Genomic DNA, 25,400 nt, shown 5'->3' on the forward strand with positions numbered 1-25,400 from the left:
TTCGCCCACAAGATGACGTCATTATCCGAATCGGTCTGTGCAATCAGGGAACATTGGGGAAACAGTATTTCCCGGGAACCTGAAATCCGAATATGTGAAACTAAAACTAAGAGATAATAAACTGGCTGTGACAGTGAGGTGTTGTGCTCGGTCTCTCACACTCTGTCAACTAAAAACACACAAAACTGAGTGATGAGGCCCAGGTGTAAAGTTACCTGCTGGTTTGACCTGCCCCTCTCTGCTCACAGGTGACGCTCGACTACCTTAAAACTGATAGTGAAACTTGGGTCTATTTTTATAAAGACAGGGAGGCGCGCATCTACAGGAGAGAAACACAGTGAGTATCTAAAGCTAAAGCTAAACCTCGTTAATCAGCTGTTAGTAAGTGGAATTGTGATCAATAAGACGATAATAAATGTTTCTTAGCTGTTTGTTCCTTCTGTAAGGAGAGTTATTTCAGACTGTCTACATGTTTATTAAATGAAGCGCCAGTGTGAACCCTTACAATTCTAATGGGTGTAAAACGGTATGACTGAGCTGTAACACCGTCACTAAACTACATCATGGACTACAGGAGAAATCCGCTCCATGTCTCCTCTAGTGTCTGACAGGGAGGGACAGTGGATATGGGGGGGGGGGGGGGGGTGTTGGACATGGTGTGTGTGTGTGTGTATGTGTGTGTGAGGAATTCGGTTTCCCCATCGAGATGTGTTCCTCTTAGCCCCACCCCCGTGTAAACGGCTCAGGTGTAACCGGTCACTCCAGTTAAACTTTACTCTGTGTTGTGTGAATCAGACACGAGACACAGGTGGCGGTTCACTGGAACACTGGAAGCATTTAATCTCTTCTTTCTGTGACACATAAAGGAACAAACAGCCTCTGAGTGAGAATTGCCCATGTTTTCTCTTCCATACAGTTCCATCAGGAAAAGGGAAGAGGAGGGGACAAAACAGGAAATTGTGGTGGCTTTAGGTGACATCACAGGATTTTAGGGGAAAGGTCTCATCTCAATCAGGCACTTATATCAGGTACATGAAATGAACAATTTTTGTGTACATTCTAACAATTTAACAGGTTCATTTCTATACCTGTTACACAGTGAGCGCGCATTCAGAGAAAGGCTCGCCCCCGAGAGGTTGCGCGCGCACCACTGAGACTCTACAGAGTGTAAAAGTGACTTTGTTCCTGTTTTTAATCTCTGGAATGGAAGAGACGGAGACTTTCACGCGCCTGGAAAACGAAACTCATAACATGCGTTGTGTTGTTTTATTTTAATCACTTTATACACAACCCATGATTTATTTATTATATTTTATAAACTGAATCATTTTCTTTGGTACATTTTGATAGAATATTTTAATGTCATATTATATTTTATAAAATGGACCAGTACCAGAGCTGATTCCTTTATACTCAGTTTGGGTTTATTCAGATAGATGTGATTTTATAACCTTGTGAGTCGATATCACACACATTAACCCTTTATTTATTTATAAATAAATATAATATAAATCTGATGAACCCATTTGTTGTTCCCTCTCTTTGTCTTACTTTCTGTGTGTGTGTAACTTACAGTGTAATCCTGGGGGATACGACCTCAAAATGAGTGTGTGTGGGGAACAGGACACAAAGAAAGACGAGAGGTGAGTGAAGGGTGTGAAAAACTAAACAGATCAGACTCTGGTGTGTATCTGGGAAAAGTCACTTGTGAACAGTTTCTCATGTGTGTGTGAATCATGTGTGTGTGTGTTTGTACATTATGATCATAATTTGTGACAATAGAAAGGAAAAGTGTTGACAGTTTAGTCCACAGAATTCTGTTCGCTCGCTGTGTAAAGAGTTTTGAAAAAATCTGTACTAAATATTCTTCTTAGTTTATTTATTCAGTGTTGCTACAGAACAGTAGTAATGATGCAGTGTGTGTGTGTTTAGTCTGATTCAGGGTAAGAGATCAGACTCACCTGAACCCAGCTGTGTGTCCATGAAGAGTGACCAGTCAATGGAACAGATAATAACCTTTAGAGACACAGACTGTGTTACTGATCTGAGGTGAGAACAGTTTAATGTATGAGTGCAGTGTTTTATCAATCACACTCTCACATAATCAAACATCTCTCAGATATCTGTGTATTAACGGGTGTGTGATTGTAGTTATGAATATGATTTATAGTCCTTGTTAAACTTTTAACTTGTGTTTTGTTTGTTTTATAGACCACAGAAGAATAAACCAAACATCACTGAGACGAGTCAGTTAGAGGAGATATTTAAGGTGTGTGTGTGTGTGTGTGTGTGTAATATTGCTACCTGTCAGCTGCCTGTGATGTGAGTAATCATTACATCTATTCCACTCTCACTGTAATGTGACAGAACACTAAGAGAGATCACGAGTGTATTCATTGGGTTCAAACACACAGAAATGTTCACTGACTCACCTGCATGTTTTTGTTTGTTTATTTACGCCCTAATCTGGAGCTGGACACCTTCTGTACAGGATTAGAATAAAATGCAGTATTTTAAAATTCCAGCGCTTAATCAGACATCAAAGAAGTTTTACATTCAGTAATAAACACACACTCTTATGACATCATAATGTTTTTGAATTTTTTTCTTTTTGTTTCTAATCAGGAGCTGGAGCACAAAGTCATCACTCTGTTAAAGAATGAGCTGAAGAGATTTAAGAAGCTCCTGAGTCCAGATTACCCAGCATGCTCTGAGAGGGAGGTGGAGGATGAGGAGGATCAGAGCAGTGTCAGAGTGTCAGCGCTGAAGATCACACTGCACGTCCTGAAGAACATGAACCACACAGATCTCGCTAACACACTGCAGGACAGTAAGAGCTCATGGGCTCATAACATCACTTTAACTCAGTGGTTCTAAAAGTGTGGGGCGCCCCTCTAGTGGGGAATACAGACATGACAGATGGGGCGCAATGAACGGAAGGGAATTAGTGGAAAATAATAGGAAAGTACCTATTCTAATTCATGCTTTTCTTTATTGACAATAAAGATCGGACACTCGAAACTAAACAATCACACGTAAGGACTATATCATTAATACAAGTAAATTCAAATAACATGAGAGAAAAAGTGGAACCATAGTGCAACAATAACGGTTTAACGTCGGCATGTTAATTGCAGAGAAACAATATATAAGGAAACATTCGGTATTATATATGTCATTTCATTTATTCCAATGTGTATGCTGATGTTTCTGTGTTTTATCAGGCAGTACTAGTCTGGCATTTCTAGTTTCCGGTGTGGCAACAAAGTTGCTTTTTGATCCTTCAGGCGCTGAGCAGAAGGGAAGATCAATATTGTTCTACGCTTTTTGTTGGTGTGCGGCATTTTACAATGAGCCCTAAATCATTTGTTGCGCCGTAGAGAATAATAGTGTAATTAAAACAAGTAAAAACATGTATAATTTAAGGCGGCTGTAGCTTAAAGACAATGTAGAGAGGAAATATATGTGGGTATCTTATTTGCGGGTTTATTTACGCAGCTATTGAATTCGGAGATGCGAATATCAAACTAACTTTACCGCGGACACAAACCGGGTCAGTAGCGTACTGTACTGTATGTAGTGAGCATAATAACGTCAATGGATACATTTGTTACATGGACCACAAAAAAGCAGGTGATTCAGCACTATCAGCCTAATCAACCAAAAGCCAGCCGAAAGGAAAACATGATGAAGCCTACTGTATGTTGCGCTTGGATTCATGGTGGTGATGGTGGGGCAGAGGAGAGACCCGTGTGTGTTTTGTGTCTTAAACCGCTGGCAGCAGACAGCACGAGACCGAAAAAAAATATGAAAACAGAGACAACACACCCCAGTCACGTTAATAAGCCACTCGACTTATTTGAAAGAAAGCTCTAGATAAGTGACGAAGTAAGTCTGTTATAACAATTGCACGTGTATTTTATCTGTTTTGAACTTGGTGTTATTTGATCTTATTAGTCTAGAAATTGATATTTGAATAAACAGTAAACTTTTGTTGACAAGTTGGGCTTGAAAATTCGCCCACCCCCTTAAGTGGGGAATGACAGAAAATGTTTGAGAACCACTGATTTAACTTTAGAGGAAGGAAACTGCTGTAAATTTATTAAACACATCTCGTGGCGACCCCTTGCCGGGAGCAGCCGAAAGACCAACAAACAAACAAACATCTCATCATAATGATGTGCTTTTATCTACATAATATAATAACAGATCAGTACTGACATTACATATGATATACAGATATAAAAATATAAATAGTCAACAGAGATGATCATAGAGTTTACATTTCATTCTTCTTTTTATCAGGACTCGTCTCTGTGTACCGGCGAAACCTTAAATCCAAACTGAGTGAGAAATGTAAAAGAATAAATGAAGGAATCTCACAGCATGGAAGCTCAGCACTTCTGAATGAGATCTACACAGAGCTCTACATCACAGAGGGGTGGAGTGGAGACATTAATAATGAACATGAGGTGAGACAGATTGAGACAGCGTCTAGGAGACCACCGACACAGGAGACATCCATCAAATGTAATGATCTCTTTAAAGACAAGTCCATCAGAAGTGTGCTGACTAAAGGAGTTGCTGGAATTGGAAAAACAGTCTCTGTGCAGAAGTTCATTCTGGACTGGGCTGAAGGAAAAGCAAATCAGGATGTCACCTTCATGTTTCCACTTCCCTTTAGAGAGCTGAATCTGATGAAGCAGAAACATCTCAGTCTAATGGACCTTCTTCATCACTTTTTCCCAGAAATCAAAGGATTAAAATTAATAGACTGTGAGATCAACAAAGTTCTGTTCATCTTTGATGGTCTGGATGAGTGTCGACTTCCTCTAAATTTCCAGAATGAGAGATTGTGTGATGTGACAGAGTCAGCCTCAGTGGATGTGCTGCTGACAAACCTTATCAAGGGGAACCTGCTTTCCTCTGCTCTCCTTTGGATCACCTCTCGACCAGGAGCAGCCAATCAGATCCCCCCTGAGTGTGTAGACCAGGTAACAGAGGTACGAGGCTTCAGTGATCCTCAGAAAGACGAGTACTTCAGGAAGAGGATCAGTGATCAGAGCCTGGCCAATAAAATCATCTCACACATGAAGTCTTCCAGAAGCCTCTACATCATGTGCCACATCCCAGTCTTCTGCTGGATCTCAGCCACTGTTCTAGAGAGAATGTTGGGAGGAACAGAGAGTGGAGAGATCCCCAAGACTCTGACTCAAATGTTCACACACTTCCTGATCTTTCAGATCAAACACAAGGACCAAAAGTACCATCAGAAATGTGACCCTGATCCTCAGCAGACAAGAGAGAGTATCCTGGCACTGGGAAAACTGGCTTTCCAGCAGCTGGAGAAAGGAAACCTGATCTTCTATGAGGAAGACCTGAGAGAGTGTGGCATTGATGTCAGAGAAGTGTCCGTGTACTCAGGAGTGTGTACCCAAATCTTCAGAGAGGAGTTTGGGCTTCACCAGGGGAAGGTGTTTAGCTTTGTACATTTGAGTGTTCAGGAGTTTCTGGCTGCTTTATACACATTTCTCTCTTTCATCAACAAAAATATTACAAAACAACAAACCACTGATCTGTCTGATCTTTTCTCCAAATCAAACATGTCTGATTTCCTGAAGGGTGCAGTGGACAAGGCCTTACAGAGTGAGAATGGACACCTGGACCTTTTCATTCGCTTCCTTCTGGGTCTCTCACTCGAGTCCAATCAGACTCTCTTACGAGACCTACTGCCCCAGACAGGAAGGAGGTCTCACAGCAAACAGAAAACAGACAAGTACATCAAGAAAAAGATCAGGGAGAATCCATCTCCAGAGAAATCCATCAATCTGTTCCACTGTCTAAATGAACTGAATGATCATTCTCTAGTGCAGGAGGTACAACATTACCTGAACAGAGGAGATCACAGGTGTCTCAGTGGAGTCAGTCTCTCTCCTGCTCAGTGGTCAGCTCTGGTGTTTGTGTTGCTGAACTCAGAAGAGAATCTGGATGTGTTTAATTTGAGTAAATTTGACAGATCAGATGAATGTCTTCTGAAGCTGCTGCCAGTCGTCAAAGCATCCAGAAAAGCTGAGTGAGTCATTTTATAATCATTTATAAATATCACAGTTTAAAATGATTTATTAACTGTATTACTAACTACATGAACTTTATTTATTCATGTATTTCTCTAACATGGAGTAATAAGAATGTTTACTAAATAACTCTTTTTTTTCTGTTTTAGTGTTTATTTTTTACATTTTTACATTAAAATTTCAGATTTAGTGAAAAATTTAAGTTTCTGTAACTTGCAAATTATTCCACACTCATTGATATTAATTTTAAGACACACACACACACACACACACAATAAAAAAACATAAAATGTGCATAAATGTATATGAAAATATATGAGAAAAGTCAGATTTCAGGTTGTTTTTCCATCCATTAAACATGTTAATACATAATTAGTCAATATTTACAGTTGATTTAATAAATACAAACACAAATATTAAGATGTTTAACTGCAGATTCAGACTGTACGTGTGTGTGTGTGTGTGAGAGAGAGAGAGAGAGAGAGAGAGAGAGATATCAGTGTTCTGATGTATCATCATTTCTCTCCCAGGCTGTGTGAATGTGATCTTACAGAGGAAAGCTGTAGATTTCTGTCCTCAGTTCTCAGCTCAAACTCCTCCAGTCTGAGAGAACTGAACCTGAGTCTCAATAACCTGCAGGATTCAGGAGTGAAGCTGCTCTCTGCTGGACTGGAGAATCCACACTGTACACTGGAGACACTCAGGTCAGATCATCACTTTCACATTCTGTTTATCTGATTGTCATTATTATAGTATAAACCTAATAATAGTCAAATGTAGAGCAACAAGTCTGATGTAAAACAAGAGACTGAGAAAATATGAAACACTTTGTGTGTGTGTGTGTGTGTGTGTGTGTGTGTGTGTGTGTGTGTGTATGTGTGTGTGTGTGTGCGCGCCATGTGGTGGATTGACACCCTGTCCAGTGTGACTCCACCTCCTGTCCTAAGTCTCCTGTGATAGACTCCAAGCTTCTCATGACCCTGTACAGGATAAACACTATAGAAAACTAATAAATTAATAATAATGATCAGTGATACTTTTCACTCTATACCAGGGGTCGGCAACCTTAAATGAAAAGGAAACACCGGAAGCCACAAAACCCTTTCGTATGAAGCCCCCCAGGGGTCATGTGGTAAAATAAATAACACTAATAACACTGAATACTAAACTGAGCGCGTGGATTAATAAACTGTGCATTTCTCTGAATACGCCGTTTTCACAGGGGCGGGGCTAAGAGAAACGCATCTTGATGGGGGAACATCAACACAACACCAGTAAACTAATCAGTGGCTCAGTTTAGTAATCAGTGAGCACAGTTTGTTCGGTTGTGTTTTGATTTACCACATGACCCCTGGGGGCGCTGTACTTCTGACATCTAAAATGAAGATAACACTGACTATATAATTATTTTTATCTTTATTCTACATATAAAATTATTTCATTTATGAAGCCAATGAACTGCTACAGAGAAAACACAATCTTATTTCTGAGACAAAAACATTTTCTACTCCGAAAAAAAAACGTTGAGTTGAAGGTTATTTTCAAATAAAATACTGAATGTCTATTTGTCCTCCTCGTATTTATGAAATAAAAAGTCAACCCTAAATTATCCACCTGCAGCAACCATAAGTTGTCCTGTGTCCGTGTGCCGTCATCCTTTTATGGCGTGTACTGGAGCGTGCAGTCAGTGTCAATCTGAATAAACCCGGGACTCGAAAAGCTCAATAAATCGTGTACCGGCGGGAGTCACACATCGGTGGTTGTGACGCATATTCTAAGTGAAAAAAAATTTAACACCTTTTATTTTAATGTTACAAGATCACCATAATCTTGAAATTTAGACTTACATTAAAACAAACTAAGAAACTAAAATAAAATACATTTAAATGAAATACTCATTATTTATGTTCCAAAGCCACAGGGAGCCGCAGCAGAGGGATGAAAGAGACACATGCGGCTCCGGAGCCGAGGACCGCCGACTCCTGCTCTATACTAATGTTGGGACGGTTAATAAATAGGATAAACTGAAAAAAATAACAAAAATGTTTCATTTATTTTACTTGTTTATCCTGGTCACATGACTTCTGTTCAAAACTTTCCACCATTTTTTATGTTCCTGCTGACTTCATCCATCTCCCTACTGTTTACATCCATATTGTATCTTCATGTTATGTCATGGTAATTTCTGAGGACGTTCACAAGCTCAACACAAAACTAACACAGGATATGTGAAACAGCCATCAGAGGCGTGTGTGTGTGTGTGTGTGTGTGTGTGTGTGTACACTTAATTAAAAGCAAGTATATTTCTGCCCTTAATCATCACATAGTTAATAAAAAAATATATTTAAAAAAATCAGGTAAAGTTCAGGTGATCAGCGAACATCATCAGGGTGAGACAGGAGCAGAAATCTGAAAAACAGAAACAGGATCAAAACTGTAAAAACCATCAGGACATAAATGTTTAATATAGACTGGGACTAACACACACAGAACATATAATACATACACCAGGGTGTGTAAGTGAACGTATGTGTGTGTGTGTGTTGATCTATAACTGTTGATCTCTCTACAGGCTGATACACTGCAGTATTACAGGTGTAGGTTGTGCTGCTCTGGTTTCAGCTCTGAGGTCAAACCCCTCATCACACCTGAGAGAACTGAACCTAAACTACAATCAACCTGGAAAATCAGGTGTGAAGCTGCTCACTGATCTACTGAAGGATCCACACTGTACACTGGAGAAACTAGAGTGAGTTACTGACACACACACACACACACACACACACACACACACACTCTGTAAGATATTTTTTAAATACAGTAGGTAGTCAAGGGGAATGTCTATTACTGCCATTTGACGCAGTTTTTAAATATGATTTGAGCTTAAGTCATAAAAAAAATCATATGTTGTATCGAGAAATACTAGTGATGGTAATTTCCACATCAAAGTACTTTATACAACAAACATCAGCACCACGTCTATTGACATTTGTACAATAATGAGTTCAAAAAATGGTTAAATGTTGTTTAAACAGACATGTTCACTAGCTAACAGTTTCATTTGTACGAAGAATTAACTGGTTTATTGTTATTATTTTTTGAAAAATGTTACATTTGAAGACATCAAACTTAAAATATAGAAATAACTGGAAAAATAGACTTTCAGAATAGAACTTCAGAATAAGTTAAAGAATACACTCTAAAAAATACTGTGTTGTTTCTGTAAACACCTGGTTGGGTTATTTTGACCCAACAACAGTTTTATTCTTTATTCTTTGGTTTCTCCAAACAGCTTGTAAAATGTTAAAAATATTACTGTTACTGTGTCACAAAGTGTAGTTTTAAGAGTTGTTTAGGCGAGAATGTATGTGTTTACAGCTCACAAGCTCCATCGGTTATTAAACATAGCGTCTGTTTAGAAAAAAAATGTCCCAACGTTTTCGGAGATTTGGCGATGCCCATGTACATGCCTTATGTACCGGCCTAACGCAGCCTCACAGCGGAAAGATTTTCTGAAAAACTGCCGCTGGCTGTGATGTCTGTAATTGTTAAAACAGCGAAGGTATTATATTTTGGTTATTTCTAATCTTCTTTGGTATAATACGGTTATAGTATAATATCGCAGCTGTGTGACGCATCCTGTACTCTGCATTCCAGACTCTTTGGTGGATGTTGATGTTTATTTTAAAGTTTTTTTTGTTTTTTTTTCTTTGATGTTACCTAGACAAGGCAGTGTCTTCCCACCTGGGAGTTTCTCCAGCATACTGATTTTGTCATGTCAGATTGATGGACATAAGTCCTCATCTGTTAAATTTTTGAAAACAACAGTTTTTTCAGCCCACGTTTTAATAATCAATAATATTTAAAAAAATGTTTAATTGTTCTTGTTCTTAAATTTATATCATAATAGGTAAAACAGTAAAATAAATAGTTTAATAGTTTAAATAGTTAATATATATTAAGATGGGGAATACTTGATGTCATGTGGGCATTATAAGACTGAAAAAATGCTTTATTAATTGTGGGCTATTTTTGTTTATCTACAATATTTGTTTATTTAATTTAAATGAGGTTTGGGCTCGGGATTGAGCCGCCACCGTAATTCTTCTCTTTAATTTCCTACGTAGTCTAATCAGCGCTTTTTGAGAGCGCGGAGGAATTTTGTTGTACTAAATAATATTTATGCCGTATAATCAGGGGCTCTTATTCCTATTTATCCTGGGATGTTGTTCTTTTAGTGTTACTGTGTGTGCTTTACAATGTCAGACAACATTCAAATGCAAATAATTCACCCCCCAGGTGTGAATCAGCTGTTTTCACCTATACATTCAGAGAAACTGAAATGCCCCCCTTCCCACTTTAGGACCCTCTTGGATCTGAGGCTCTTCTGAAGAACTGCAGTGCTCCAGGCCTCTTCTTAAATTTGTGTAAATTTAAAATCTTCTGGATTCTAGATTCTAAAATTGACATTGTTAACGTATTTAATTCATGGAATGGAAGAAATTGTGATTTTCCTTATCATAACATACGTTACCTCTACACACAATAATTTTCTTTGGTACAGTATGCTTATAAAATGTTTTAATTTGACATTTTATCTAAAAATATATAATAATAATAATAATAATAATAATAATAATAATAATAATAATAATAATAAGAAGAAGAAACCAAATAAAATGATTCCATTTGTATTTTCCATTTGTAAAAAGGCATAAAAATCATGGGTTGTGTATCGAGTGATTAAAAACAATATAAGACATGGTATAATATGGAAACTTTCCATTTCTTCCATTCCAGTCATTAAAAAACAGTAACAATGTCAATTTTGGAATCCACAGAAGGTCAGTGGTCCAAGCACAACGTAATAATCTTTCTATGATAAAATGACTCGTGGCACGCTTTAGTTTTAAATAATCATTCAATGCTGAACACAAACAGCATAAAAGCATTATAATAATAACCAGAATAATAATTATGCTTTTTGTGCTGTTTGTGTCCAGCATTGAATAATTATTTGATCATGAATGGCTGAAATAAAGCTCCTCACATCGCGCGCGCTTTCACTTTTAAAAAATGCAGTGTTTAATCAGCAAGTATATATTTATGCTCTGTTGTTTTTCTGGGGTACTGATTTTACAGTTTTTGTTTGCTTTGCAGAAGTCGCCCCTCTTTATGATAGATGAATATTATGACTGAAACAAAGCTGCTCCTATCGGCTCTTAGCGGCAGAGAGATGAAAAGTGCAAAATGAAAGCGTGAACCAAAAACAGCAGTTACATTTTATTCATAAAATACCCTGATTACAAACACCAACACGGCACAATGCGTGTGTGTGAATGGCTGAAATGTGGTTGTGAATAAGCCTTTTAGCGAATGTAAAATGTTCGCGTGAACCCACGGTGTGCGTGTGCGCTCTTTCACTTTGCCGAGTTTTAATCAAAATGCAGACGAACACGCGCAATCCATCCCGAGAAATACAACAAACACAAATCAAATTTATACTCGCTAAATAAACACTGTGTGAAACGTACGCTTTATTTTAGTCATAATATACTAACATATTTTTGCTGTGTAGTGGACCGCGCGTGCATAGCCTCTCGCGGGAGAGCCTTTCTCTAAACACGCCGTTTTAACGGGGGTGGGGTTAAGAAAGTGAAGTGAAGTGAAGTGAGGGGGCTATGAAGGTGATCATGTCATCTCCTCATCTCCGCAGCAGTGGATGCGCCAGTCATTCACGTTTCCTATGAATTACATAATCTGCAATTTGTTTTCCATTAGTTTATATAAAAGCAGACATTTCGCTTTCTGTAAGTATATATTTTTCACGTCTGTGAGGCTAGTATACACAGAGTTTCGGTTCATTTTCTGACGCGCTCAAGTTCGCTCAACCGATCGGGAATAGCGCTGTATCTCTGTTTACTTTTATTATTTTACAACATCACAACGTTTTGTCGTCATTGTGCGTGCACTTAAATAAAAGTAAAGTCTTATAAAGGCTATGTATCTTATATAGGTTAATTATATAGTTTTTGCCCATTAATTTGACAACACCTGTGACTCACCCACATTTTCTGATACACACACCCAGAGTTTTCTGGCTACGCGAGTGTTACACATGATAAAATATAAAGGCTCACTCTGTTAACATTTACTTTGCTTAAATTCGATGCAAATAAGAAACTCTTATATTTAATATAAATTCTAAATTTGTACTGTAATTTTAGTACTGTGATTGTAAATTCGTTTAGTGTTTCAATTGTATTTTATATTCATTTCAGGTAATAAATCTACTACAAATTTAAAGAACACAAAAATATAAGATGACAAAAAAGAAAACCTACATATGTAGCTTTTCTAATTACACATGATAAAATCTAAAGGCTCCCATTTTAACACTTACTTTGATTAAATTTGATTCTAATAAGATTTAATTTAATTAAAATTCTACATTATGAATTCTTTTAACTACAATGTTTCACTTGATTTTTATCCGCTACTACGTGCAGCTCTAAAGGAGCTGCGGCTCATTAATCCAGCAGAGAATGAACTAAGGCATGAGGCGTCTGTCTATAGTTATATAGCGCCACTCAGCGGTAAAAGCCAGCAAACGCACAAACCCAAATGCTGCCGCCGAGCGCCGCGGTAAAATCAGAATACCGCTTAAGTAACATCTGTACACTAAGTTAATTCTACTCTCTTCCTCTTGAATATGATCTTAAGGTGCTAACTCTCCCTCTCTCTCTCCCTCTTCTTCTCTCTCTCTCTCTCTCCACATACACTGGGTGTGATAAGACGTGTGTAAGACTGTTTGGGTCTTACCGAGTTTAGACAGACTGTCCATTTTTTCACCACTTTTCTTTTCTTAGTGAATGTTGTTAGCAAAATGGAGCTAATAGATTAGCGTGAGAGAGAGTGGGCGGGGCACCATGGCCTGTGAGTCCGGTGTGGAGACTTTGTCTCTCCGACATGGCGTTAGGTGTGTGCTGGAGGACGGTGTACAGGTAGAGGAGGTGCTGTTAGCGGTGGGAGAGCAGGTCGGGTGTGAGAGTATCTACTCTGCCTCCCAGATAAACAAGGTGATGATGGTGTTTCTCACAAATATGAATCTTGTGAGCTCGATAATAAAGACTGGAATTAGTGTGTGAGGATCCCCGGTACACAGTTACCCCGCTGTCTGCCCCTCTCTAACGTGCCCCCGTTTATTAAGGACGAGGCAATAATGAAGGAGCTGACCCGCTTTGGAAAGTTCGTCTGTCCTATGAGAGCTGTCCCGCTCAGGTGTAAGAGCTCCAACATGAGACACATCCTGTCTTTACAACCGGAAAATTTTAATGGTTTTAAATAACCAAGAACAGACATTAAATGTAGATTTTTTAAGTGTAAAGAGGGGAACAGCAGTCATTGCCACCAGGGAGTGGCTTAGGTTTTTCGAGTATGGGGATGTAGGACATAAAAGGCTAAACTGTCCACACGGAGCTGTGCTTGAACCTGAGGCTCGAACACCCTGAACACACCGCACCCGGCGCTGACACCAACACTGACACCACTGTAAACAGTGCGAGTACAGAATCCACCACTGACAGTGACCCTGTCCCTAATACTGACTCCACCCACAATGTCTGCAATGGAGAGATACAGGAGCAACAGACCATCAGACCACCACCGACACCCAAAGAAACACAGACAGAAAACACTGCAGCTGAACCCAGGAAAAAAAGAGAGGAGACTCCCACTAACGAACTCACTACTACCATCACCAAGAGGAAAACACAAAGTGAGACTCTGAGTGCAGCAGCACAGGATAGTGAGGGAGCAGCGCGCGCACACACACACACACACACACACACACACACACACACACAGACACACACACACACACACACACACACACACACACACACACACACACACACACAGAGAGACACCCCTATGGACATTGAGGAACAAGCAAACCCCTTTTTCTCAGAGCAACTAAATCACTTGCAGATGCCGGAAGTAAAAAAAAGACGCCTAGTAAAAACACTACTACAAAGTACAGAGAAAAAAAAAGTCCACTGTCACTTAGGAGAACAGAGACAGTAATTTGTATATTAATAATTTGTATATATATCTATAATCTCACAAGAAAGAGTGTATAAAACTCTCTCTCTCTGTCTCTCTCTCTAACACCTCCTGGTTCGTCTCTGGATGAACATCTGTACAACTTCCACTCTTTGTTCTTCAGGATTTCACCAGGACGTGTTAAAATGGTTCGTGTCCTTTTTGGGATCAGATGTTCATACCACCAGGCGTTTGGCTAAACATATAAATACTCAAAGTCTTTTATTGTTAATAAACAGAGACCTTTCTGACAAAGTGTGTGTGTGTGTGTGTGTGTGTGTGTGTGTGTGTGTGTGTGTGTGTGCGTATATGACTGTGTCTTTCCTGGAGTCAGTAAGATTATCGAGCACAGCGGACAGACCAAGAGACTCGTTTATTTAAATACGAAACTTTAAAACTTTACACACACACACACACACACACACACACACACACACACACACACACACACACACACACAAAGTTGCAGTCAGAGGTTCACATCATGATCATGAACAATAATGATTTCTTTGAGCCGGTCCGAAATAAACTAAATCTTGTGATAATTTGTCTGATTTTCTTTTTATTTAAACTGTGTGTGTGTGTGTGTGTGTGTGTGAGAGAGAGAGATGTCAGTGTTCTGATGTATCATCATTTCTCTCCCAGGCTGTGTCGGTGTGATCTCACAGATGAAAGCTGTAGAGTTCTGTCCTCAGTTCTCAGCTCAAACTCCTCCAGTCTGAGAGAACTGGACCTGAGTCTCAATAACCTGCAGGATTCAGGAGTGAAGCTGCTCTCTGCTGGACTGGAGAATCCACACTGTACACTGGAGACACTGAGGTCAGATCATCACTTTCACATTCTGTTTATCTGATTGTCATTATTATAGTATAAACCTAATAATAGTAAAATGTAGAGCAACAAGTCTGATGTATAACAAGAGACAATATTATAAATTTTACTATTTAAACCTTTAAAGTACTAATTAAATTTTGAGTACAGTTTGGTGATGTAATGGTTAGAACTGTGATCTTGTACCTGTAGGCTTGAGGGTTCAAATTCCGCCTCGGGTCTGTGTGTGTGGAGTTTGTATGTTCTTGGTGGGTTTCCTCTGGGTCTCCAGTTTCCTAACAAAGACATGCAGATTAGAATAAATGGAATTACCAAACTGCCTGTGTGTGTGTGTGTGTGTGTGTGTGTGTTGATCTATAACTGTTGATCTCTCTACAGGCTGGAACTCTGCAGTATTACAGGTGAAGGTTGTGCTGCTCTGGTTTCAGCTCTGAGGTTAAACCCCTCATCACACCTGAGAGAACTGAATCTGAACAACAATAAACCAGGAAAATCAGGAGTGAAGCTGCTCACTGATCTACTGAAGGATCCACACTGTACACTGGAGAAACTAGAGTGAGTTACTGACACACACACACCACGCACGCACGCACGCACGCACGCACGCACGCACGCACGCACGCACGCACGCACGCACGCACACACACACACACACTCAAAGAGTAACAGTGATTTGGGGGTTTAATATCTCTTTATACACTTCAGAGGAGATTCTGTATCTTAATGTGTTTGTACAGTAATAAACCTGGTCACTGTATCAGGCCACAGTGTGTTTCACCCATAAATAGTGGCTTCTCCCCCTAATATTCCCGGATTATTTACATTTTTATGATTTTTATGCAATTCTCTTTATGATGGCATCTGTAATTCCAAATTTCTGTGTCCAATTGGTCCAGAACGCCGCTGCTAAATTTCTCTTAAAAAAGAAAAAAGATCACGTGACTTCATTGGTTGCCTGTTCAATTTAGAATACATTTTTAAATTTTATTATTTGGTTTTAAATCGTTAAACCAGCAAGCACCTATCTATTTATCTGAATTGCTGCACCAATAAACCCCCCTGAGAAGTTTGAGATCCAGTGACCAGAACCTCCTCTTAATCCCACACTCCAGACTCAAGCGTAGAGGTGACCGTGCTTTTTCGGTAATTGGGCCTCGTCTTTGGAATGACTTGCCAGTTGAAATCCGATTGGCTCCTAGTCTGACTATTTTTAAATCCCTTTTAAAAACCCATCTGTTTTTGCATTTTTTAAAAATGTGTTTGTTTTGTTCCTTTTTTTTAGGCTGTAATCGTGTACTTTTATTTAATGATGATGTTTCTAAATGTACAGCACTTTGGTCAGTCTCGTGGCTATTGTAAATGTGCTATATAAATAAACTAAACCTAAACCATGATTAGAGGTGGAAAGAGTAATAAAATTTTGTACTCAATTAAAAGTACTGTTACTTCAGTGACCTTTTACTGAAGTACAAGTAAAGTAACCATTATAAAAATCTACTCAAGTAAAAGTAAAAAGTAGCTCATAAAAAATTTACTCAGAGTAAAAGTTACTTTTTTACCGAGTAAAAAAAAAAAGTTACCGAGTTACTTTTTTTTTTTTAATCAGCGGGGGTGGGGTGGGGGATGGAACACACTTGCATAATAAATCTGTTCCCTTTGTTGTGCTTGAAATCAAAGTGGTCGCTTAAATATGCTCAGGGGTTTGCTTCATAAGAATTTGTTGGTATTTCACTCTCAGCTGTGTCTGCATCACTGGCATCTGTTTTGTCCGTCTCTATCGTTCTTGTGAATTTAGCGTGTTTGTTCTCCGTCAATCAATCAGTGCAGTGGTTTCCGGCGTGCAATTTTTTTCCTTCCCCGTTGTATTATTTGTATTATTTTTCATTTTTATTCATTTATTTTTTACTCGGTAGCAAATATGATTTGAAATGTAGTGAAGTACAATACTTTAAACAAAACATACTTAAGTAAAAGTAAAATTACAGATTTTAAAAACTACTTTAAAAAAACACAAAAAGTACACAAAAAATCTACTCAATTACAGTAACGCGAGTAAATGTAATTCATTACTTTCCACCTCTGACCATGATATTTATGTTTTTGTAATTTGTGCACTTGAATCTGTTATTCTGTGTGTTGTGTGACACTGATGTTTCTTGTAATGTCTCTTTCTTTGCAGATTCAGCTGAAACTGATGTCTTCCTTTTCTCATTCAGTGATAATCAGATGGTCTACAACATGTCAGGACTTCTCTACTTCTCTAGCTGTTTGTAAAAATGCACTAGCTGAGAGAAATCAACTTTAATTACTTGAACAGTAATATTTATATCATTTATTGAGCAGTGTGCACCAATCAGCAAGAACATTTTAATACAAAACATCATGTCCAGTATTTTGTAGGTTCCCCTTGTCCCACCAAGGAAAGCTCTGGCCCTTTCTGGCTCTTCTCCACAAGTCCTCTGGGGGTGTTCTGTGCCCCTTCACCACCATGGCATTCTTTACTTTAGATGTCTTATGTCATGGTAGAAGTCTGATCAATGTGAACCCTACAATATTTTAATAGAAACTCTCAGTTAGGTTTTGGAATAAATTTGAATAACATATTTTATGTATGATCACAGTTCAGCATAAACATCATCAGCTCCAATAAACTGCCAGATCACACATTCTACATCCTCTAAAACACCTATACATCTTGACCCCCACCCCAAACCTTCATTATGAACCCACTCTAATCAGACACTGCATTCTATCTATCTATTCTATCTAATCTTTCTATAGCAGAGAAAAATGACAGTTGTTACAAAATTGACAATAATATTTATTTTAATTGTATTGTCTAGCTAACTATAGGTCTTCTAATAACTGCTGTTTAATTATTGATTAAATGGACTTTCATTTCCAATAACTTCTCCTCCTCCATTATTATTTTGCATTATGTAAACATGATACTCCTTATACCATGTTCTAACTAAATTTAAATAAACTAGAATACTCGTGATTTTTTTTGTTTGTTTTTTACTTATTTGAGTTAACTTATCATGATAAGAGATACTTAAGACTGTCTCAAACTATCTGAACTCCTGCCATTTAAGTGTTATCTCCTTATATTGTGAATTTGCTACTAACCTCTTAACAGCTTTTGATCTATTTCAAAAAGAAGAGAACTGAAGATATGATACATACGCACAAATCCTCTCAGCGGCGGCACGATGAAAATGAAGGATTTAGTTTAACACGGGAGTTTTCAAAATGACTGATAGCTTTAATGATCCAATAGCCAATTTGTGTAATTCCATTCTCAATAAAGAAAAGGTTTTGTTTTTTAATTAGATTTTGTGGCTTCACCTACATGTTTGGGTCAAAAAATATTTGAAATGCCATCCATCCATCTTCAACCGCTTATCCAAAGTCGGGTCGCGTGGGTAGCAGTTCCAGCAGAGAACCCCAAACTTCCCTTTCCATTTTTTTAAGCGTTAGTTGCTGGAGACTTTAATATTCATTTTGAGAATCCAGAAGACCCTCTGAGAACAGCATTTATGTCCAAACTGGACTCAGTAGGAGTAAATCAGTGTGTAGTAGGACCCACTCATAAAGCAGGTCACACTTTAGATTTAATAATATCCTTCGGATTAAGTATAAGAAACATAATTACAATTCCACAGTCTGAAGTTATCTCAGATCACTGTCTTGTCTCGATTAAAGTGTGTTATAGTAATAATGTACGCACAGCACTGTGCTACCACATTAAACATACATTCACATCAACTACTGTACCACACAGAGCTTCATAAATAATCTCCCAGAGTTATCAACTTTAATTAGATCACCGTCTGACCCCACAGAACTCGATCAGGCGACTGAATATTTAGAGTCCACGTTCCGTTATACCTTAGATAATGTAGCTCCAGTTAAAAGGAAAATGATTAGAGATAAGAAACTCGCTCCTTGGTATAATGACCACACACGTACTTTAAAACAGACCGCTTGGAAATTAGAACGCAAATGGCGTCAAACTAAATTGTTAGTATTCCAAATAGCATGGAAGGAGAGCATCCTGAACTATAGAAAAGCTCTTAGTGTAGCTAGATCAACGTATCTCTCCACTCTTATAGAAAATAACAAAAATAATCCTAGATTTTTATTTAATACCATAGCTAAATTAACTAAAAACAAGACCACTGCAGAAATCTCCACAACAACAACATACAGTAGTGAGGATTTCATGAACTTTTTCAATAACAAAATCATAAATATTAAGCAAAAAATTCAGGCTTTGAAACCAGACAATTTAAGTGATACAGATGATAAATTCATCACATCACATCAGAACCTAGAATACTTTACTCCCCTTGAAGAGAGAGAACTAATTTCACTCATCTCCTCTTCAAAATCGTCAACCTGTGAATTAGATCCTATACCGACACATTTTCTTAAGCAGATAGTTCCAGCAATAACAGAACCCCTGTTGAAAGTAATTAACTGTTCACTCAGCAGTGGGTATGTTCCTAAATCCCTTAAATTAGCAGTTATTAAACCGCTAATTAAGAAACCTGACCTTGACCCCTGTCAGCTTTCCAATTACAGGCCGATATCAAACCTCCCCTTTATCTCTAAGATTCTGGAAAAGATAGTAGCACAGCAACTATGTTCATATCTACATAGAAATAGCATAAACAAACTGTATCAGTCAGGATTTAGGCCTCATCACAGCACAGAGACAGCACTCGTTAAAGTAGTAAATGACTTCCTATTGGCCTCTGATCAGGGTTGTCACTATACTTGTGTTACTCGACCTCTTTTGACCCCTTTTGACACTATTGATCATAGTATTCTCCTTCACAGATTAGAAAATGTAGTAGGAATTATGGCTTAGATCCTATTTGACCGATCGTTATCAGTATGTAGATTTAGATGGTGACCATTCCTCATGTTCTCAAGTGGAGTTTGGTGTTCCACAGGATTCAGTTTTAGGCCCACTGCTTTTTTCCCTTTACATGCTTCCTCTGGGCAACATAATTCGTAAACATGATATTAGTTTTCATTGTTATGATGATGACACACAATTATACGTTTCAGCAAAACCAGTTTACTAAAGTTGAGCAATGTGTGCAGGACATACAGTAAGAGATTGGATGTTAATTAATTTCCTTCTGCTTAATAATAATGGAAACTCAAATTATTCATTCCACAGCCCCAAAAATAAATACATAAAAATAATTAACACAAAATATAAAGTAAAAATAAAACAAATGAACCTGCACTTTACTTTAAAAAAGGAAAAATAAATCCCGACAGATAAGTGTTTCCGTTTGTGTGCGCAGGCACTGTGTATGCGTGTACAGTGCATCCGGAAAGTATTCACAGCGCATCACTTTTTCCACATTTTGTTATGTCACAGCCTTATTCTAACTTTAACAAATGCTGTGATGAGGCCTAAATCCTGACTGATACAGTTCATGTATGCTATTTCTATGTAGGTATGAACATAGCTGCTGCATTACTATCTTTTCCAGAATCTTAGAGATAAAGGGGAGGTTTGATATCGGCCTGTAACTGGACAGCTGACAGGGGTCGAGGTCAGGTTTCTTAATTAGCGGTTTAATAACTGCTAATTTAAAGGATTTTGAAACATAACCAATGCTGAGTGAAGAATTAATTATTCTCAACAGGGGTTCTGTTATTGCTGGTACTATCTGTTTAAGAAAATGTGTCGGTACAGGATCTAATTCACAGGTTGATGAATTTGCAGAAGAAATGAGTGAAAAATCATTCTCTTTAAGAGGAGTAAAGTATTTTAGGTTCTGATGTGATGTGGTTAGTTTTTCATCTGTATCACTTAAGTTATCTGGTTTCAAAGCCTTATATTTTTGCCTAATATTGAAGATCAAAGGTAAAGTGCAGTGCATGCACTCACTGTGTGTGTGTGTGTGTGTGTGTGTGTGTGTGTGTGTGTGTGTGTGTGTGTGAGAGAGAGAGAGACTTTCACACTAACAGAAACATTGGTTTGTCAGGAAACTTCTTTAACAAGGAACCTCTCTAACACTTGAGTGCGTGCATAAACACTGCTGTAAAATAAAAATAAAACAAATTAACTAGCACTTCACTATTGAAAAGAATACCGGCAGATGTGTGTGTGTGTGTGTGTGTGTGCTCACACACAGCCTCTAATGCAAACACTGTTCTGTCGCAATTCAAAGGTAAAGTGCAGGAGAATTTGTTTTATTTTTACCTTTTACAGCAGTAATTCTGTTTGTGTGTATGCCCACGCGCGAGTGTCATGGAAGCTCTCTAATGACACTCGCGCGCACACACACACACACGCTAACAGAATTCCTGCTTTCTGATACAAAGAGAGAGGATCTCTCGTCCAACTCAGTTTCCTAATATTGTGTCATCTGCTCATGAAGTTCCATAACCACCACATCCTATAATTTTCTGAACACTAGCTTTGGGCATTGAGATAACACAACATGATAAGATGATCAATACTCCCAATACTATCAAGATTATTGTGCCAGTTTCACTGGCAATCCATACCAGGTTGCAGGCAAGAGCCAGCGAAACCATGAAGTACATTCAGCAGTCTTTTTGACCTGAGTGATTTGACAATGTTCATCCTTCAGTTCATCCCTCAGTTTCCTCATGGCACGTAAAATCCTGCTTATGTTACCATCTCGGGCAGAGTGTCTTGGAATGTATGTGCAGCATTCTTCCCATGTCAACTACATACTCCTTTTTAAAGTGCCAACTTTGTGTCTGAAGCAAATCTACTTTGCATAGCCATCAATGTGGTTCTATACAACTGTTTCTATACCAGTCGCAAAAACATTTATTGTGTCATTCCAAAATCTCCGCTAATTATACCACAGGAGATTTATCCATCTTGCGTTTTTAGCAATTTAGACCCATGGAAGAAAGAATGTTGTAAATCCTGCTGCTACCCTGTTCACAACCTCATGTTCAGTTGTCATGCCAACTGGGGTGCCATCCCAGCACACTGTTATGACTCCTCTCTATCAAATTCCTCCCATACCTTTAATTCATTCTGATCAACTTTTTCAGAAACCTTACCTCATGTTGCTTCTCGAACATTTCTTCGCTACACAGTCTTATTACAATTAAATCTCTCCCCTGGTAAGGTCTGTCTAACTGAGGCCCTGCCACAGTACCAGAATATGTCGGCCAAAGGAGTGATACCATGTTTTAAATCTGGTTGTTGAACTCTTACAGTTCTAGAGCATGAATGATCACTTGTTTCCTTGTCACATGTCACATTTTTTGTTTATACTAAATAACAAAATTAACTAGTTTTATGTTCTAATACTACTGGATTTTTCCGCTTTTTTTAGGGAACGCACATATCTCATTCACGTGTCCAACAGGTTTGCTCTCCTCGGTGATGCACCCTTTGAGAAACCTGAAAGAGCTCTGGTTATAGGAGACTCTATACTGAGACATGTGAAATTAGCCAGGCCTTTAGCGGCACCAGCGGCAGTGGTTAGGTGTATCCCGGAAGCCAGAGCACCGGACATAGAGGTAATCTTAGGGCTCTAGGACAGCACAGGTTCTCCAAGATGGTGGTACATGCTGGAGCTAACGATATACGCCTTCGTCAGCAAGAGATTAGTCAGGGTAATTTTACAGAGGTGTTTAAATTAGTGAAAGCGATGTCTGATGAAGAAGTATGCTCTGGTCCCATCCCAATGAGACCTAACGACATAGCTTACAGCAGGTTATGGTCGCTGAACCGCTGGTTGTCCAAGTGGTGCTTTGAAAATAATGTGGGCTTCATAGACAAGTGGAAGACCTTTGAGGGCAAAGCTGGCCTGTTAGGGTGGGGCGGAGTCCATCCCACTCGGGAAGGTGCCGCACTTATTTCCTGTACTATAGCACATAGTCTCAGAATAGGCCTAGTTAATCTGTGACAATCCAAAGCCAAGCCCAGCCCAGGAAGCAGACAGACAGTCGTCACTCGGGGTTCGCTATATTGAGACTGTGTCTGTTCCCCGAGCTAAGCAAAAATGTAGAAAGACTTGGAAAGTCTGTTTTAGTAATTTTATTTATATACAGACAACAAATTACACAGCCAGCACCTCTGATCTAAAGCTAGGATAATTATTATAATGTTAATTATTAGATCTCTCGCCTCTAAAACAGTTATTGTTAATGAAACTACTGTATCACAGACCAGAAGTTTGATATTTTATGTTTAAAGAAACATGGATTAAAGAGAACGAGTATGTAGCTCTAAATGAAGCTAGTCCTCCTGGATACAGCTACATACACCAGCCTTGGCTAACTGGACTCAGTAGTAAATCAGTGTGTAGTAAGGACCCACTCATAAAACAGGTCACATTTTAGGTTTAATATTGTCCTTTGGATTAAGTATAAGAAATATAACCACAATTCCACAGTCTGAAGTTATCTCACATCACTGTCTTGTCTCGATTAAAGTGTGTTATAGTAATAATGTACACACAGTGGCGCGCCACCACATTAAACATAGATTCACATCAAAAACCACACAGAGCTTTATAAATAATCTGCCAGAGTTATCAACTTTGATTGGATCGCCATCTGACTCCACAGAACTCGATCAGGCGACTGAACATTTAGACTCGACGTTCTGTTATACCTTAGATAATGTAGCTCCAGTTAAAAGGAAAATGATTAGAGATAAGAAACTCGCTCCTATGAAAAAGCTCTCAGTGATGCTAGATCAATGTATCTCTCCACTCTTATTGAAAATAACAAAAATAATCCTAAATCTTTATTTAATATCGTAGCTAAATTAACTAGAAACAAGACCACTGCAGAAATCTCCACAACAACATCATACAGTAGTGAGGATTTCATGAACTTTTTTCAATGACAAAATTATAAATATTAGGCAAAAAATTCACATCAGAACTTACGACCACAAGCAGCTAGAAAAAAGCTTTTTAATCACACCGTAACTTCAGATGGCCTTTCTGTTCGATGAAGTGCAACAGTGAAAGACCTCGGTGTGATTATTAATTCCAGCCTTTCATTTGAAGCTCATGTAGATAATATTACCAGGAGAGCATTCTTTCACCTTAGAAATATTACCAAGATAAGAAATATAATGTCGCTAAACGATGTAGAAAAATTAGTTCATGCTTTTATCACCTCTAGGTTGGACTATTGTAATGCCTTACTGTCTGGTTGTTCAACAAGGTGCATAAATAAGCTTCAGCTAGTCCAGAATGCAGCAGCGAGAGTCCTCACTAGAACCAGAATCATAATCAGAAAATTTCATTGATCCCGCAGGAAATTGCTTATGTGATGACTGCCATAACACACAAAGACACAGAGACACAAAAACAATATTAAATAAAATTAAATAAAAAAGAATAAATCTAAATAAAATCTGTATAAAATCTATAGGAAGAAAACAACCACAATACAATATACAGACTATGCTACACACAATATCTATCTAAAGCTGAGTAAAAAACTACTGACATAAGTGGAAGTTTGAAATAATGCACTGAATAATGCACTGATTTTCTAAAGTGTTGTATGCACTTTAGAAAATCAGTGATACGAAGCACATCACCCCTATCTTATCCACATTGCAATGGCTCCCTGTGAAATTTCGCATTGATTTTAAAGTACTACTATTGACGTATAAAGCATTAAATGGTCTCGCGCCGCAGTATCTGAGTGAACTGCTAGTGTCTTACAATCCGCCACGCCTACTTCGATCAAAGGATGCAGGCTGCTTGTCAGTACCAGGTATTTGGAAACCAACAACAGGGGGCAGAGCTTTTTCTTACAAAGCCCCAAAGTTATGGAATAGTCTTCCAATTAATCTTCGGGACTCAGACACAGTCTCAGTGTTTAAGTCCAGGCTAAAAACCTATTTATTTAGCCAAGCATTTTTATAAATAGATTAGCCTTAGGTAAAGGAGCAGATCTGGGGGACTCATGGACGTAGAGTATTATGGTGAACTGGTATGTTTAGATGCTGTCTTCCTCACTCTCATTGATCACTCAGGTTTGTTGACAGTGAGGTGATTAGTTGCTTTACATCTCAGTTCCCCCTCATGTCTGTGTTTCCTTTTGGCTCTCCCTTTTAGTTATGCTGTCATAGTTAGTCCTGCCGGAGTCTCTGCTTGCACTCTGCACTAAATACACATTTACCTTATACATTGTTCGACTGTGACCATACCTAACTACAATCTCTCCTTCTCTTCTGCTCTCTCCTCTTCTCTCTCTCTCTCTCTTTCCCTCTACCTGTCTCTCTGTCGAGCTATACTGCTGCTTCTGAGCTGCCAGTGATCCAGACCCCCTCTGCCCCCTGGAGCTGTTTGACTCGTCCTAGTGTCCTGCTTCTGGTTGGAGATCTCGTCACAACCTGTGGTC

The 25,400-nt window shown here is 38.5% G+C and overlaps 1 protein-coding gene across 1 annotated transcript; it reads left to right on the forward strand.

Annotated features, from left to right (window-relative positions):
• Positions 1-329: 329 nt before the first annotated feature.
• Positions 330-15,567, forward strand: LOC128520724 (NACHT, LRR and PYD domains-containing protein 3-like). The gene is made up of 10 exons (XM_053495091.1): positions 330-337; positions 1,576-1,643; positions 1,933-2,049; positions 2,212-2,269; positions 2,626-2,830; positions 4,306-6,073; positions 6,605-6,778; positions 8,647-8,823; positions 14,823-14,996; positions 15,387-15,567. Exons 2-10 carry the CDS (start codon positions 1,603-1,605, stop codon positions 15,565-15,567), a joined length of 2,895 nt encoding a protein of 964 aa, XP_053351066.1. The 5' UTR covers positions 330-337; positions 1,576-1,602.
• The last annotated feature ends 9,833 nt before the right edge of the window (positions 15,568-25,400 follow it).

Source organism: Clarias gariepinus, chromosome 4 (genome assembly GCF_024256425.1).
Source record: "Clarias gariepinus isolate MV-2021 ecotype Netherlands chromosome 4, CGAR_prim_01v2, whole genome shotgun sequence".
NCBI classification, from domain to species: domain Eukaryota; kingdom Metazoa; phylum Chordata; class Actinopteri; order Siluriformes; family Clariidae; genus Clarias; species Clarias gariepinus.